This window comes from Columba livia, chromosome 6, assembly GCF_036013475.1.
Source record: "Columba livia isolate bColLiv1 breed racing homer chromosome 6, bColLiv1.pat.W.v2, whole genome shotgun sequence".
Classification (NCBI taxonomy): domain Eukaryota; kingdom Metazoa; phylum Chordata; class Aves; order Columbiformes; family Columbidae; genus Columba; species Columba livia.
Window position 1 is genome coordinate 10202593 of NC_088607.1, and position 18238 is coordinate 10220830.

General features: G+C 36.7%; 1 protein-coding gene across 4 annotated transcripts in view; it reads right to left on the reverse strand.

The window, feature by feature from the left end:
• The window catches only part of VTI1A (vesicle transport through interaction with t-SNAREs 1A), a 264965-nt gene that overhangs the window by 205749 nt on the left and 40978 nt on the right, over positions 1-18238 (reverse strand). For all 4 annotated transcript variants that reach the window (XM_005505180.3, XM_005505181.3, XM_021291263.2 and 1 more), the window contains exon 4: positions 6190-6267. In XM_005505180.3, the coding sequence (XP_005505237.1) occupies positions 6190-6267 (78 nt within the window). The remainder of the gene's footprint in view (positions 1-6189; positions 6268-18238) is intronic.

Sequence of the window (18238 nt, forward strand, 5' to 3'; positions counted from 1 at the left end):
AGAATTAACATTGACAATTTATCTGTTTACATGTTTAGCATTTAAAAATCACAGACAAACACATTAAAAGAACCTAAACATAGACTACATGCAGAGTTTTTTGAACGAATAAAGATCACTTTCTCACACTGTCACATTAAACAAAGAGAATAGTGTGAAATTCTCTTTTAAACCACATCTGAGACACCATCATGAAATAAAGGGGAATGACTTCATAGAAGTCTATATTATAAAGAAAAAAACAAGTTTACTATTCCTCCCTTCGAAGACTGTACAGCTGAAGTGGTTTTGTATATACAAGTTTTCAGAATGTTTTCTGTATATTTTAGTTGTGACAACTGATTTCTTATTTTACTAGGATATCTAAGTTATTAATAGATGACTGCATCTTTATAGCATGTAACCAAGTATTTGAAATTTTGCATATGTGAGTTCTAATGTAACTATATTGTCCGATTTTATTATTGAGCCACATATAGTGGGTTTTTTCCACTAAAAAAAAAAAAAGCAGCAGCTTAGTTAATGACTCCAAATTCTTATTTATTGCATAACATATTTAAAAACAGACAAAGGAATAGGGAACAACATGAAATACATTTCCCTCAGAAAAAGACCCATTTGAGGTTCCTAATCCTAGACCACTACACAGTGTATTTATATACACTTTGTGTGTGTATACTTATGCAGTATATACATTTATATTTAGCGATTTATGCTGGTAAATCAACACAATCTAACACTATTAATAATATTGCTCTGGCAGGTTTACTATAAAACAAAATAAAAGTCTGATTATCAAGCTATGCTGTAACATGCTCTCCCCTTAGAGAGACAGATACATTATTTGTACTGGAACAAAATGTATAATTACTCACAACACGTCTCTATAAGAGTGGCTCTTTATAAAAAAATTACAGTTCTCTCACCGATTCCAGTTGAATTCGAAATTACAACAGCTACATCATTATCTCAGTTTATGCTGATACTTCACCTACACTTTCATCACACTAATTTTCAACACGTGTGTAAGCTGAGAATGTTTACTACTAATAAAGTCTCGCCAGCATGAAGGAAACAAAAGAACCTCCATTATCCTCTATTGTTTCATATGGCTCATCTAAAAATGATCTCACGGCTCACCTCGTTACCAAAACGGACAACGAGGCTCTAACGAGATGTAATTAGGAGGGCTACTACCACATAACTTCAACTGCATCAGCTCTTCCCTATGGAGCTAAAGGAACTTCGCTAGAATTTGGTATAAAGAAAACCGCATTGTCTGCCAAACCCACGCTTAAATTCAAGTGCTTGGCCTATCATAAACTGGTCTCTTTTTCCAGATCTTCCCCCCTTTTTTTCCCCCAAAAGGCAAACATTAAGGCTCTTTAGAAAGAGACGATCTGGGAGTTGGTCGCATAGCTATCTTTTCTTTGGAGGCCACCATTCTTCAGTTGACTATGATACTTAAAGGGCCAAAGTTTAAAACTACTCTCCGGCAATAGAGCCCGTTTGGGCATGCCACCCTGCCATAATCAATGAGAGTTTTAAAATGCTGCACATTTGTTTTTTCAATAGGTCCCAAACAAAAATGTTCTATCTTGTTTGTGCTGCATGGTTGAATTTAAGCTCTGCGTGGGATTTGCAGCTAAGCTAAGTAATGGAAGAGGGCTTTTTTTTTTAAACATTGCCTGAAAGATATTCATTCAAATTAACAAAAGATGTATTTTTCCCCCATTTAACAATGCTCTTGATGGAAATGTGTTACTTTTACTTTTCTATTTCGAAACATTATTTTTTTTATGCTTACCGCTCAACTGTAAACAGCATTAAGCCGCGCACGGCCACCATTTTAGGTTATGATAATCAGCATATTTTTGAAACAAAGATATTTTTTTTGTTTGCACTACAGAATTCGATACAAGAGGTAATCTGTTCTTTGTAGGTGGAAAAAAAAACCCTAAATCTGGTTTACGCTGGTTTGAACCAGTGGAATCTCTTGTGGTTAAGCCTTCTGCTGCGACTAAAATCAAAACTGCGCCACAGAGAGCGAGGGAGCGAAATGGAGAGAGAGAGAGAGAATGTGTGTGTGTGTGTGTGTGTGTGTGTGTGTGTGTGCGAGGCACATCACGTGACACGCAAAACTACCGAATTTTTTTTAAAGAGCTGATAACGCTACCGCCGTCTCTGTCCGCATATAGATAACGAATAAATGCTGAACTCTATTAAACGCCCTTTACACATTATCGTGGGTCGAACACACAATTTTCTGAACTTATGATGACAGTCTATTTATTTTGCTATAAACCCTCGGCATGTAACGAACAGATTTGTGTCTGGTAATGATCTGCTCTGCCAGGGCTATATGAAATGATACCGACCTTCTTCAGATCTTGGGGAATTAAATTGACCAACTTCACCCCCTGGTCTGTAGCTGAAGTTTGACACACTTTATGCACAGCAAGCCCAAATCTAATATGCTCAGAACTTTGTAATTAGAAATTATGTAGCCACAAAATATTTGTTCACCACAAATCACATATACAGTGTATGTGTATATGGACACGCAATTTAAACCTAATGCAAATTTATTTAAACTTATTAATGAACACAGGTGAGAAAGAGAAAGGAATACTATTGTATTTCAAGGCAGCTGGTAATACTGCACCTGACACTATTTTGGTCGAGAAGACTTTCTGGTTTAACCCAACATACACTTTCTGAAAACCATATGAATCACCACATAAACCAGTTCTATGATTATTAAAGTGAAGTCACAACTTCAAGTAGTGTATCGTTGCACTGAAAAACTCAAAACTTCCAAGGGATTTGATAAACAGTAATGGCCAGAATTACAAATAAGACTTAAAAGTAACAGAGCCCATTTAAGAACACTCCTGGAAAATAAATGTTAATAACAACCCAGTGTACACAGTAGGTTTTGGGTTTGGGGTTGTGAGGTGGGGCTTTTTTGATGGGAGAAGGGATGTCTTCTGCTTCTCAGCCTCTTTATGTGCCTCATCTGACTACATTCACCAAATTCAAATTAAAAAGAAATTAAAGCACACTAAGCAATGACTTTATTAAACCCTAAATGCATTAAGAGCATTATGTCACTATCTAATTAAACAAAGATGCACAAATTAAAAAAAAACAAACAACAAAACACTTTTGAAGAGCAGTATTGTATGATTCTTATAACTTCTTACAGGAAGTTTGTATACATTTATCTGGTAAAATTAGTTAGCTCTTGGTATAATCATTATAAGGCAATACTATTCTAGGTTGTTTTCCTCTACACATGATGACAGCTACTTACGGGACCCATTTAGGAAAAAAAGAAGACAACAGAAGACCAATCATAACTTAGTAATTCTTCGATATGTTCTTCATACTTCAGTCTTTCTTCTGTGAAGAACGACTGGAAACTCCTATCTATGACCCTATTTATTAGAGTTTGTAACTTGTCTGTGTTTTGCTGTAACTGTACCTTGAAACTCAGCTCAAAACCCAGAAGTTGAATAATGAAAGGATCCAAATTGCACCTCGTTTATTTCTAGATACTCAATATGGTCATACAAGTGGGTACACATCAAGTTCCTTTTTGTCTTCTCCCTCCATCAGAAACATTCTGCAAATGTTATCATGATGCTAAAGACCATATTTAAAATGTACAGCTTATATCTCATTTCCCTTGCATAACGCCCCAGATATTCAGTATTTCTGTTGGCAGATTTTACCAATAGTTGTGGATTGGTACAGGAGCAATTCTGAGCTGAGCTGTTTTTTCAACAGCTCCTTTGTTGGAAGAGGAATCCCTCTTCTCTCCTCTTTCAAAGTTTGGTGACTAAATCAGGGAAAAAAGCCCACGACCTTTCAGTTTAACTAATTCAAGCTAACCCAAACCGATCAATAAGTGAAACTCTCATATATTAGGGTGAGGGTCAGTCCCTCTACCTCTGTTTATTTCCATCAAATAAAATTAAAGCAAGAATTTGAAACATCTTCAAATATTTTATACGGCTGAAAGTTATACCCAAGCATCCTTTCATCATCTCTTTCAAGCTTTCCATTGATATAATAATGTGTAGGAGTGAAAGTGTATTAAACCTGGGGTTATTGAGTTAAACACATCGAGATAACATGTTTGCTACATGGTAAGTACCCAAACCTCACACTTGATTTAGACAGTTGCACATTCTGACAAGCTCAACACCAGACTGCACTTTCACTCATAACTACACACATGTAAGTACAAATAATGATATTTTATAAGAAAAAGGCTGTGATATTTATTATTCAAACAACACAATAAAAATATATTTTAAAATACTGGCATACACATATTTAAAAGAAGTTAGTTGACCCCTTTATGGTGATATTTCATAACTTCGCAAGGAAGAAATGAAAGAAATTCAGAGCTTTCAAAGACATGGGGGTAGTAACTTCAAGTTGGGTTACTACATAAACTCCTTTACCACCCACATTTTTCTTCCACTTGAGAAAGAAGTCATTTGGAAGAAAAAACTCAAGTTGACAAATGGCTGAAAGTATAATTGGGTTCCTTGAGATGAGACCATGTTTCTTCCACCAAGTTTAGAAAAAAGATCATAGCTCGCAAAAAGTGCACGTGAACCAGTTATTAAACCATTCCTTAAAAAGTGAAAATAAAATATTTTATCTCATCCCTACACATAAGATATTCTGTTATAAGTAAAGCTTCTTATCACAATTGCCCTTTTATGTCTGAATTCACACAATTTTTTCTTGAAATGTAAAAATAGCAGCACCTTAAAAGAAATAAAATGAGAATCTTAATACTTTCACAGGACTGAATTTATGATCGCGACATGCAGACTGTGAAACTTTTCTCCCTGAAATCATCTTTTCCAGAAACTCATTATTTAGGGATAAAAACCCCTCATTATTTTATTCAAATTTTGCAATCTCCCCTTGCTATGATATATAAATCTTCCAAATTTAACCCTTTGCATAGAGTCTCTGTATACTACAGAGTCGACAGATATATTGTATCTGGTGTAAAATTTCATTAATGTATGCAATAAAGTCTATTACAGAGATTAAAACTTATGCAGTATTTTGACCATGCTGTGTAAGATTAAGGATTAAGGGGTCTGTGTTTTAAAATTCATTGTACTGAGATAAGTTCCCAAGCCTTTCTTTTTTCTAGTCCTTAGTGTAACTCAGCTTATATTGAGAGTAGAAGACACTAAAAAATCCAGAACATGGTTCTGTTTCCTCAGTTAATATTGTATTTATCAAGTAACCATTTAAACAAGCTTCACTTTTACTACTAAAATAATTTAAATTCTATCTGGTCAGAAGAGAAAATCTGATATTTAAGAAAACTTTCACCTAACATCCAACTTAAAGCGCACAACTTTGATTACAGCTGACTTGATTTTCGAAAAGAAACAAAACATTCTGCTTTCAGACAGAGATTGTCAAACAAGTTTCAGCACCAAAGGAAATATTAACAGGTGGGTCAGTGTCCCATGAATATAATGTTGCTTTTAGAATTTTCAGTAGTCTAGTAGGATCCTCACTGTAGTGTTCAGAACAACAATATGGGTACAAGATTTTTAAAAAGCCTCTGGATTATCGAGCTTTCCTGCATTAAATGAGACGGATAGCACTCTGCATTCTAGTACAACATGCATTACGAAAGCATGCTCTTATTAGTACATCTTGTGGTTTTGGTACAAGGAGAGAAAATCTGTTTAGGCACAAGGAAACTGAGTGGGGTACTACCTAATTCTGAGAGCGCACTTCCATTTGTTTTGCCTGCCAGTGTTGATTTAATTATACTGCATTATTATCAAAGCTGCATTATGTACTTTCTTATTCCTTTTACGTGTGTTTGAGGTGAAGACCTTGGCTTTGTCGGCAAACAGCGCGTTTCAAGTTATTTTTTAAGTACTAAATAATAAAGAAAAGAGAAGAAAAGATTTTTTTTTAAGATAGCAGACAGTGATCACAAGTTAAAGGGTTAAATGTAAGATCTCCAAGAAACATTTTGAAGTTGATTAAGACCCCAGCTTTGCATTAAACAGTATCACTTCCACATGAGTTGTTGCTAATGCTGTTAAGGAGCAGCTTGAGAAGCCCAGTGTGGCAGTGACCTCCTTCACCCTCCAGCCACCCACTAGGGCTTCTTGATTAGCATCCTACCTGGTTCTCTGAGGAATTCCCGTCATCCCCCAGGAGCTCATTCCGCACCTCATCACTGTAGGCGATCCGTGACCTTTTCTGTAAAACAAAAAGAAAAAAGGGTTAGGAAGTAAAGCTCCGAAGCCATTGGTATCAAGGCTGATCATCTTAAACCTCGAGAGCCCCCTAATGGATACCTATTTGATAAAAAAAAAAATAATAAAAATCTGCAATAAAAGTTATTAAAAAGTCCTTCAACTGCTGTATTTTGATAAACCTGCAAAGCAAAATCTTCTAAGACAGTCACATCCTCAACATTTCAGCAATGAAAGCAGCTTCAGTGAAGCTCAAGACACACAATGTGTGATTCCAGCTCTGACAACCAGGAAACCTTGACAAGAAATACACACTAATACCAGAAGCATTGAAGAAATGCACGTGTAGGAACCAAATGCATTTTTCTGAAGAACACTTGCTGGCTCGATATAGAACTCAGCATAACGCTGCACTGATGCCACTAAATAAGAACTCAAGACTGAGATGAACAACACACGTTTGACAAAACTGGTTGAACTTAAAGATGTAGAAAATTAACAAGCATTTCCTATGCTGTTAAGGTTCCAAAGACCTACAGGGAAAGGACCAGAAATCATCAGGCAAAAGGAAGGAGAGAAAGCAACAGCACAAGGAAACACTGGTTTACAGCAGGTCACGGGAACACCACAAAACTGAGACAGTCATTCATTAAATCGTTAGGACAGACAGTCATTATTCACAGCTTATGAGCACCAGATTTGCTCATGAACTGATAATCGTATTGATTCTAAACTAGATCAAGTGCCGAGAAATGGAATGCAAATGTCTGAAGATCACCAAGGTGGCACAACATTCAGTGGAACAACGGGGAAGTCCACTAGGACATCAGCCCAGCTTTCAGTTTTTTTGTTGGCCAAATAACAGGCCCTGACTAAGTTAATGTTCCTACATTCACCATTTAAAGAGGAAAGGATTTTTAACATATTGGTCAAAATCTTTTTATATTTGCGTGCAGTTATGATCACTTTTTCACTTCATGAGAGGAGGAAACCCAAGGTAGCAAGAAATAGGCTGTAGGGCCTTCATTTATCACTGGGAGCTTCCCGCACACACTGCCATGGTGGTCACTATCAGCAGGAACTCAGTAAAAACAAGTCCCTCCTCAAGTGTTCCCTAATTGCACAATCATGCCAAAATAAAAGGCGCTTGGAACCGGGACGCAGGAAATAACCCACCAGAAATTATACTGAGCACAGTGCAATTCATTACATTTGTGACAAATAAATTTGGAAGTAGGTTATCTGTTTCACTAGGACCCAGCAGTGGAGTAAGCCTTGTATTGTTCATCTCAGAGCAACACATTTTAGCTCTTTTTCCTGTATAGTTCACCCTTTACTACCATCATCACCGTTACAGTGCTTACCAATTTGCACTTCAGTTCCTCATGCTCAGATCTAGATAATATATTAAAGCTACAGATGTACGTACCAAGGACAAAGCATTCCATGGGCCTACTACAAGAGCTGAATTGTGCCAAATCTTTTGGAGATCTCAGCTGTCACAGTTTCATACTAACCAAGCTAAAGCAGTCTACAGCATTAAAGGAAACGAGAACCTTTAAACAGGCTGTGGTATCAGAGCTGCCTGTTTAAATTATTCATTTCATCACTATGGGGGACTAAAACACTCCACAGTATGCAAAAATATCATATGGAGATAGGTTTTGTTTTTCTCTTTTTTCACCAAAAAGCCAACAAATTGGCATAGATTGTTCAATTATATTATTTTCCTATTATTATTTGGTACACATCAAACAAGGAAGAAAATTACAAATATTTACCAACAAATACCTAATCTTCTTTTCTGATTATGATTTGATCTTCCCATTTGAGGTCTAGCAGTTCAACTGCACAGTCTCTCCCTATTTAACAAAATGACTCAGCCCCATTGATTCTGTTAGTGTTGAATGTATTTATCATTATCAGGCTGAGATGAGGAGTATGATGCCTCATGAGCTTGTTCTTCAGTGAAAAAGTTGCCTAATCACACGTAGAGAATGAGATGGTTGTTGGTTACACATCATCTGTTTGAAAGCTTTAACTGGCTGATATTCTCATTCATAAGAGACTGCATGAGAGAAAGGAAAATGAATGTTCTTCACAGGAGAGAAATAAATGTTAATAGCAATACAATTTTTAAAGGTCCTTTATAATCTTTTACATCATCTTCACTGAACTTAAATATATTTGTATCATTGTTCTTTTATTGCAATAATCTGTCATGATCTGAAAATCAGCAATTATATTAAAAGAAATAACCCTTAGACTACAATTAGATGTATCTCTTTGCCATAATCAATAAATAATTTGATACTACTTTTGATCACAGTTTCACTACCAAATGAATCAATATTATAAAAGCAAGGTCCTTTGAACTAAAGTGTTCGTTTGTTCTTTCAGGATTTGTCCAAAATATCAATATCTTGAATTACTATTCTTATTTTTATTAAAGCAATATTGGCTAACACTTTTCAGTGTGGCTATCAGAATTAGTTCAGTTCATCTGAATTCTACAATTAAATAATGTCTAGATTTTTTGTTTTAGTTCACACCTATCAGCTGTTTATAAATAAGTACTTTAGCCAAATGCAAGAATGATAGTTTGAGCTGGAAATGTCACACACTCTGCTACAGTTTGAAGGAACCCAATTCATAATGCATTTTATAAATAGTTAATGACTTCTATACATAAGCTAACCAGGCAAATCAAGAAATTGTCAACATTTTTAGTCTTAGTTGTCAGTTACCACTGTCTACTGGTACTTTATATGTATGTTTCTAGAAAAGACAGAAGGTTTACAGAGTTTGTAATCCAAGGCACTTCTGGGCAGCTCAGTATAGGTTTAAGAGCTTCTATGAGCAGGTTTTTTGACTGTAAAGGTCTGTCGTATAGAGAAGTTCTCCCTGTATTTTCTTATATATGCAGTCACAAAAAGTCTAAGCACACAAGTGTTTTTAACTCAGTTTACGTGTTTACACTCAGACGTAGCATGCACACAAACACACAATGACACAAAAGGGTTAAGCGACTTTCCACAAGGACTTCAAGACAGAGAAAGTTTCAGGGGCTGTTTTAAATGTACTACAGTACCCAGACCTTCTGACAAGGAAGAATTTCTGATTCCAGGCAGATCTCTCTCGGTTTATGAACAGGATTTTTGCATACTGATTGGGCGATTTTCTTAAAGCCCTGTTCAAACAGATACACTTGCTCAGTTCTGTCTGGCAATTTGGCTTTAAACAATCTGTCTACTTGACCCAAGCCTTAACATTTCCCAATAGAACTGAATGTGTTCATGGGCAAGCACAGCTAAATTAGAATTGAAATGAATTAACTCAGCTTAAACTAATTAAGATCTGTGATCTGCAGTACCACCCCCCTGTATGATTCTACATGTGAAGTAGGGTACATGTAACCAGACTGTAAGAATTCTGCTTATACTACTAATCTGAGCATAACAATGAAGTTCGTCTATTTCTAAAGCATATGAGAAGTTAATTTCCATGGCCTACACATGGCAAAGCAATTGCTTAAATTGCCTCACCTGGGAATTTAATACAATGTTATCATCAGACCAGCCACACTGTAAATAGATTTATAATGCTTTCCATGTGCTAGGCTAGGTTGCATATGAATTAAGTAATGATCTGGTATTACAATACAATCAGCTAGTTCCCACACCTGGCAGACAGGGTATTTTGCTAAATTACTACCTATACAGATACATCACAACATAAAAACCAGAAAAGGGAATGGGAAGAGAAACAATCTACATGGTGTATGACCAATTTTTACGTGGCAACCAAGATGTAGATAGAAAGAGGTATCCAAAATAATCTGTTCCCAACATCTGCACAACAGAACACATACTTATTCATTTCTATTCAATTTTCGCCTAATTTTCCACATTCTATACTTTAATTACTCATCCCCATTCTGAAACGTTCCCATTAGTGAAGGCCAGAACTAGCCAGTGCCCCCTCACTCCAACGCACTCTCAGCAATGAGCCAAATAATTGATATGAACCATCGCACATTTTCATCCCTGGACTAAAGAACAGCTTTCCCCCTCCTGAATGCCAAACAAACAAGCAAACCAAGGTGCATTTCAGACAAAAGACCCAGCAAATCCTCCCATCCGAATCTCTCATTTTTTCAGGTTTAGTGTTTTAAGAAGAGATTAAAGAGATTTTGTGTGTGTGTGAAATATGCATAAACAAATGAGGTTTATTTATCCACAAACATCTGCTTTCATACAAAACTCAACAGAATTTCCTAGCATATACAAGTGGCTTAAAAAAATCTTCAGGCATCTGTTTCAGAATCTGGCCCTGCTCGAGATGTTAAAAAAGCACAAGCAGAAATAATTTCTAGGAATAAATTACACTTTATTTTGTGTACTTTGCAACTAGTCAGTTTTGCCATTGCTCTTGCTAAAAGCAAGGTGAAAGAAGTGACCCGATCTTCAAATGGACTGCTAAATACTGCAGCATTCACACTTTCATATCTGCCTTGCAGAATAGATACTTAGCTATTTTTTCCTGAACAGAAATGCAAAAGACACAGTTTAACGCATTTAGAAGAAAAGTAAGTGATTACTTAACAATCTTAAATCTTGCATTGAAACCGAAACACAAAAACACTTTTCCAGGATGTGAAAATTGTTGAAATTGCTTAAGAAATTGTGTTCAGACTTCAGTTTTCAAAATTTCTACATTTCTCTGCAAAGATGATACAAGGAACAGTAGACTGGACACTTCAGAGTGCAACTCAAAAGGGATTTTCCTCTTCCTCAGTAGATTGGTTCTTATCAATTGCGTGTACAAAGCAGGAAAACAATTACATCGTGTTAATATACAACCTCACGCAATGCTGGATTTTCAAGCATTTCCTTATGAAAATAAAAGCCAAAGCTGGTACATTTTTGTCCAAAAGGAAATAAAAACTAATCTACAAATCCTATGAAACTTCCAATTGAAAGAATCGATTTAACAGTATGTGCTGGCTGGCAAAAGTCAATGTCTAAGCCCCTCCTGGTCTTGCCTGCCCTGCAATGTATGCGCACAAAAAAAACAGTGCAGGTAACTCAGAGAGAAACACACAACTTAAAACCTGTATTCTGCCACCCCGCCAAATGTCTTCAGCTTCCTACAACAGCAGAGAAAAATCCAACTTCAAGTGCTAATGTGAAATTAATGCAGAGATACAGTCACCCATTTTAAGTAGAAGTCACAGGTCTATAAATCTTCTTTTCAATAATCACCATCAAACACGCTTTTGGTTTCATTACGGGGTGAGGGCAGGGAGGAAGGTCAAGCAAACCCTCATGAGGATACAACACATTGTATTATGTTGGTCATAAAAAACGCAGCTTGTGCCCACAAACTGGTTCCATCTCAAACTCGTGACCAGTGCACCACGTGTGCCAGCAACATCGCTGATGCTTGAACAACCTGCTGGATTGCACGTGCTGTAGATAGAGACCTGTGAGAGCACCGAAACTGATTGTTCCTCTGCATTTAAAGAGTAACAGAGGATGATTTCTATTGTGAATAAGACATTTGGGGTTAGAAAAACAACTTATATTTACCTGAGCTGTGCCTTTTAAACTTAATAACCTAGACAAGGAAAGATTTTTCATAATTCAAAGGTCTGGAACTAGCTGACCTCTCCCCCACTCCATGTTTTATAGGATGCTCAAAAATTCACTGCCATAATTTCCAATATACAGAAGACCATATCTATAGAAGAGTAATATAATGAAATAAAAGTATTACAAAGAAAACTTCAGATAAGCATTGTTTGGGCTTGGATAGCACTCTCCAAACATAGCAATGAATAACTCCCCTCAGCCTCATGGGGATTTTTGCTTTTGTTCTTTTTGGTTTTGGTTTTTGTTTGTTTGTTGGTTTTTAAATATAGCTACTCATATTTCTTCTGGTTTGAAAAGGCAAGAAGAAAGGGCAAGTGCAAGGTTGGAGAGGCGTGAACACCCTCTCTCCTCAACTCAGATGACAGCTGGAAAACAAGGATACCTTGGCACTAAGACCACATCTGATACAGGTTCAAAGTAACCCACAACTTGGCTATTTCTTTCAGGTCTAGGAGCGTCTAAGTGGGATAAATTCTGTCGTTTATAGCATAGGTCCACACTTGGACTTCAAGGCAAAATGGACATGCCTAGACTGTGGCATCAACAACAAATCTGGATGCAAAGAATAGGAACAATCAAAGTTAAGCCAGTTTTGTTGACAGAGAAATTGATTTTCAACCATTTTCAGGCTAATCTGCAGAAATATTTATGGATGTCAATATGATCACTTAAGTTTCTATATCAAATCCTAGAAGACCCCTACTCCTAAACAGATTTTAAAAAGTCATGTCAGGCATTGGAAGTCAGTCATTAACATCATATCAGCTTCTGTTATTCTCCAGAAGTCTCTACTAGATATGAATAACTTCAATCTAAAGATCAGCAAAACTAGAACTAGAGAAGTAAGCCTATTTTTTAATATGGTTTAACTAGAGCAGAACTTTGCACTTGGAACTGACACACGCACAGAATAAGCATTCAGGTAAGAGTTATAAGTTTCTCTGCAAAATTACCTGTTCGGGAAAATTGTTAAGGATGACGGTGAAACAGAGAACTAGTGCCTTTTTCCAGTAAAACACCAAGCTTACGTTTCTTTTATGAAATCTTCACTGGCCACCTCAATTAATCTCCTTGTTGTAATGACCTAACTCATATATATATCTATATCTATCTATATATATCTATATCTTACTGAAAGCTTGCTTTTGTTCCTTTTCTTGTGGTTTGTTGTTGTTGGGGGGGTGGCTGGGGGGTTCTTTATTTTGATTTTGTGGTTTTGTTTTGTTTTTAATAATGCCTGTTACCACACAGCTTCATTTAATCATTTATCCAACAAACACTATTTAGGGGACAAGGAGCAACTACACAACAGGATCATGTACTTCAGACTGTCTTGTTGGCCAAAGACTTTATGCTGTGTCGTAGGTTCATAATTAAGACAAATGTGTGCTAAATCTTGGAGATGGAAGATAAACTCCAGTGTATTGGAGAAAATTAAAATATGACGCCATTTTCATCCAAGGGGAGAAGTTTATCCTATGAAGGGCAACTTCTAAAGGGAATGTTCCAAAAGACAGTGAAGCAGGGAGAAAAAAAATCTCAAGCAGGCTTAAGATTTTTGGACTAAGTAGCTGACACTAATTGGCTCATGCTAAAGGATGATAAACATCTCAGGTAAAACAAAACATGAAACGTTCATTAAAATATCTTTGTTTCAGCCAGTATTTTCATCTGGAGCCTAAGATCCCGTTGCTAACAGTAACAAGACATCTGCTGGTACTTTCCACCAGCTCCTTCCTTTCCCAGAAAGAAGCGTCCAGGTGTTGGTTCCTTCCTCCAGCTGTTGCTGAATGGTCTGTATCAGGCTGTACCTGCACCCTCTGGCCAGACACTACGGACATCAGCAACTGGAATGGAAAGTCTGTAATTGGGCTGAAGCAGTTGGTGTTTTGAATGCTATCATCACCTTTTTTCAGCTCTCCCACTCCCTGGATTTCTAGCACTAGGTAAAGCCTAGGAAAGCGGGTATTTTTTAGGCTTTTAGGCTTTCCAGTTAAAAGCACAGTTTTGCTACAGAGTTCAGGTCTATTAATAACATATACCTTTTGTCCACTGTGAACTCCAAGAGTAAAGAAAAAGGAAATCATAAAGCCAGTCCTCATTTCGGACACTTCAAATGAGGGCAAGACGAATTAGATGTTTCCAAGGCAGCTGAATTGTCCCACCTACATTTGTGCCACTCTGATAGGGTCTATTTTAAAACAAAGAAACTTCAGCAGGCCTGTCCAAAAATACTTTTTGGTGCACAAAACACTATTTATAGGCATTGTCCTTTTTTCACTAAGCACACACACTCTCTCTCAGAGGTATCTTTCCACCTATATACCAAGACATGTTTTTCCATTCCTGAAACTAATACAAAGAATGTGAAAATTTCAGTCGAGACCTAAAAATATTAATCACAATATGAAAAACTCAGTTGAATGAGAGTAGCAGAGGATAATTTCTGACTTCAGCATTAAACGCAAAATAAAATAATGCTCGATGCAAAGCATAATTAAATAGAAAACCAGCATAATTAAGGTGGTTTGCATACAGATTACCCACATGGTGTTCACTCTGTATTTCAATGCAGCTGTTCTGGCCCATAAGCACATTAGCTCAAACTACTGATTAATAAAAAGAAAAATGAAAAACCCTTTGTGTAGAACACAGCCCAGTCAAAACTGATTTTTGGACCTTACTGTCCTTGTTTCTTGAGTTTTTTATTTTGTGCCCTGACATGATTTAGCTGGGATTCCTTTCATTCCATGTGTACTTACACACAGACACATTGTCTTACATGAGAAAGAGAAAAATTGCCTGAGTTAAGTAATTTTAGTAGTTAAGTGGTCACAATTGGGCTTTGAAGTTTGCAGCAGACTGAAGGAAGAGTAAATCTGTACCTTCACTGCTCCCCACCAGGCACTACTGGGACAGAACCAGTTGTTTCACGCTGTGTTAAATCAATAGCTAATATGATAAAATACTAGCCCGATGTTCAGACATGTCATTTTCTAGCTTTATCACAAGCTGATGATTAGTTGTTCTTGCTTTACACTACCTGAGATAAAAGTCAATAACAAATCTACTACTTATAGTTTATCTAACTGAAGTCCTCCTCCTTTTTATACTGCCTCTGCATTTGAGCTCCTCAGTCTCCTCCATTCAGTGAAAATACTTGTAAACAACATTCATTCCTTAAAGTGCATAAAATGGATGGAAAATAAATTATTAGAATGCATGTATCTATATCAAAAACAGCCACCCCTTCCCTATTTGGTTTATTTCTTCAGAACTTAAATCTTAAGCTTTGCAACACAGTGTAACAGAAAGGCAGTATATTTATACAACATATTGGTATTTGCAAAATATTTGGCATTTAAAGTGTCTTTCTGATAGACAGGATCCAGCTAACTTGTTATTTTTCTCCTTACCTGTCGCGTAGTCAGAAATTCTGCCTCTAAGTGGACCAACATACAACAAAAAGAATAATGAGAAACACTGATACTGGCAGTAGCTCATTTCCCAGTAAATATTGATGTCCAAACTCAAAAAATCCACTGACTATTTCTGTGTTGTCCCTGCTCCTATGTTGTCACCAGCGATGCTTACACATTTCTATTGATCTTGTTTATAGCTGCCTAGATTTTCACTGTCAAGACAATGTAGTGTGAACCTTAAGGAAAACCTCGCTTTATATAAGACTGCATAAAGACTGCCATATCAGTCAAAGCTTCAATTAGTCCAGAACTTGTACTGCCTCCTATAGTGGCCATTAATGGATAACAAGGGGAAATCTTAAGGAACACAGCAGAGATGGAACGATTCTCATTTCAGTAGATGCTGCCAGTTTGTGATGATCAGCCGTTCAGGGAGTTTAAGATACATCTAAGATCTTCATACTTAATAAACCTTGATGGTTACTGCTTACATAATACTTCTTTTATTCAAATAGCAGCTGAACAAGCATTCATGTACAAGAAGAGAGATGCTCAGATCTCAATATCAGGGCAAAGATTAAATTCAAAAGTTATCCCACTTTTCATTTGAACAAAACTAAAGTGAAGCTCCGATAAAGAAGGTAACAAAGAAATATCAATCAAAAGAAATTAGTTTATATCAGAGAATATTGTAACATGGGACACATATTGGCAATATGAATTTAATTCTGAGGTTCTCATCTTTACAGGGCAAGCTCCATAGAAAGAGAAAAATTATCTAATGAACCGCTTTCCGATTTCTGCTCATATGGGTCATTTGCTCTCCCAATCTCTTAATAAACTATGGCAAATATTCACATTACTCAGATTAGAAGAGTAGAACTACACTCCATAGCCATACCTCTGCTCAGCCCCTTTGAAGTGCAAGAAAGGCCCAGTACTATTTGACCAAACATCTGTCCCTCCACCCCACCAGCTGTTCTTGTATGGTACAGTTTAGAACCTTGTGGTATAACAAAGCTGTTAGCATCAAATACAGATGATCTGATACAAAGAAAAACAAAGTTTGATAGCATATGGCAAACACAGTATTTCTAACTCCAGTTCATGAATCTGACATGCAAAATCCACACAGAAAGAACATAAAGACTGGAAGAAAAAAAAAAAATCTAAGTGTGCAACACATATCTGGATTTTTGATTCCTAAGCATCCAGGGACAGACCCAAATTTAGGTAATAATCTCCAGTTAAAATTTCAACTGGAAAATGAACTCAAGGTACAGAGAGTGATAGCAACCATTCCATTAAACTCTAAAGTGACATACGCACCATTCTTTCCCTGTCCCTATCATTCATCAGTCTTCTATCTTACATCTCCCACAGTTTGTACATTCTTTCCCCAGTTTGTCACATACTTTCTCCAGTGTGATCAACACTTACCTCTTTCTACCACAAAGTGTGATGGAACATCACATTTGGTTCCCTTTCCCACCACCCATTTTGTCATTCCCTGCTGGTTCCCTCCCCCTGCTCAGATATTCGAGTCCCCTGGTGACCTCCCTCGCTCATGTCCCACAGAGGATCGTCCACCTTACAACCAACAAGAGGAGTCATCTTGAAGAGCCCACGCTGCCATTTGTCTGTTGTCATTGTCCACTGTTACTACAGGCGGCTTTATGGTTCTGTAGGAGAAGGGCAACCATTATAACAGCATCACAACAGTTTCAAAGACTTTTGAAGTAGCGGCCTCAAGGAAAAAGTTTAGGTTATTGTTGGGTGACAGCTTATATTTTTGTTCACCTCAAGCAGAGATGTATATACCTGATAAGACCTAAAACAAGAACTGTTGACTCTGATCACAAATGTGCATTTATTGGAAGCATGATGATATGAATCTATCTACCCATATATAATCTTGTTTTAAAAACTTATTGAATATCAGTTTGCATGTTGGAAGTATTTTGTTATAAACTTTCTGCAAGAGAGATGGAGAAATTTCAATAAAACAAATAACTCAACAGGTAAGATGTATTTCAGCCTGAAAGATCAAGAAAAAAAAAAAGAAAACTGGTTCCAGCTGATCTTAAACACACTGTATGATGAACTATCTATGCTTTTATCTATTTATTTATGTAGATTTTGCAAGGCATAAAAAATGCACGATCACTAGATTTGAATTAATAGATCAGAAACCTACAGATATGAGAGAAATAAGCAAGAATTAGGGTCTTTCAGGTGATACTTGCAAATAAATGGATACAGAACTAACTAGTACATTTGTGTATTAAAAAATGCTCATACAAACTGGCAGTGATTTCCTACTCAAAGATATCCTAAGAACTTCCAGCTGTCCCAGTATATACAAGTTGCCTATAAATATGTCCTTGGAGTAAAACATTTTAACAAGCAAGAAGTCTTTAAAACTAAATGCATGGCTTGGATGGCTGTGAACCTGGGAAAAACCTGTCCTGCAGTGAACCAGAAGAGTGACACTTGAGCATTAACTCTAAAATTAAGAGATGCCACAGTTAAGAAGCAAAAATGGAATGCATAGTTACATGCAGCTGACTTGGGTAATATTTGAGGATGAAAAGTATTTATTGTACCGTAAAACTATTTTATCAGAAAGTGTTTGCTAGACCACTAGGATTCCTAGTTTGGATTTCACATTATTGATCTAACCACCTCATCAAAAGGAAGATATTTCAGTATCTGAAGAATCCTTGAAGAATCACTGCAAGGGGTCATTAGAAACCAACACATGTTTTCCTAAAGAGTATTTCCATAGGTGACCACTAAGGCTCATATGTTTGTTTGTAGCACCCTGGAAAACACAGTCCAGACCTGGTGGCTGGATTTCCTCTTACACTGTATTACGGATCAACTTTCAAATCTATAA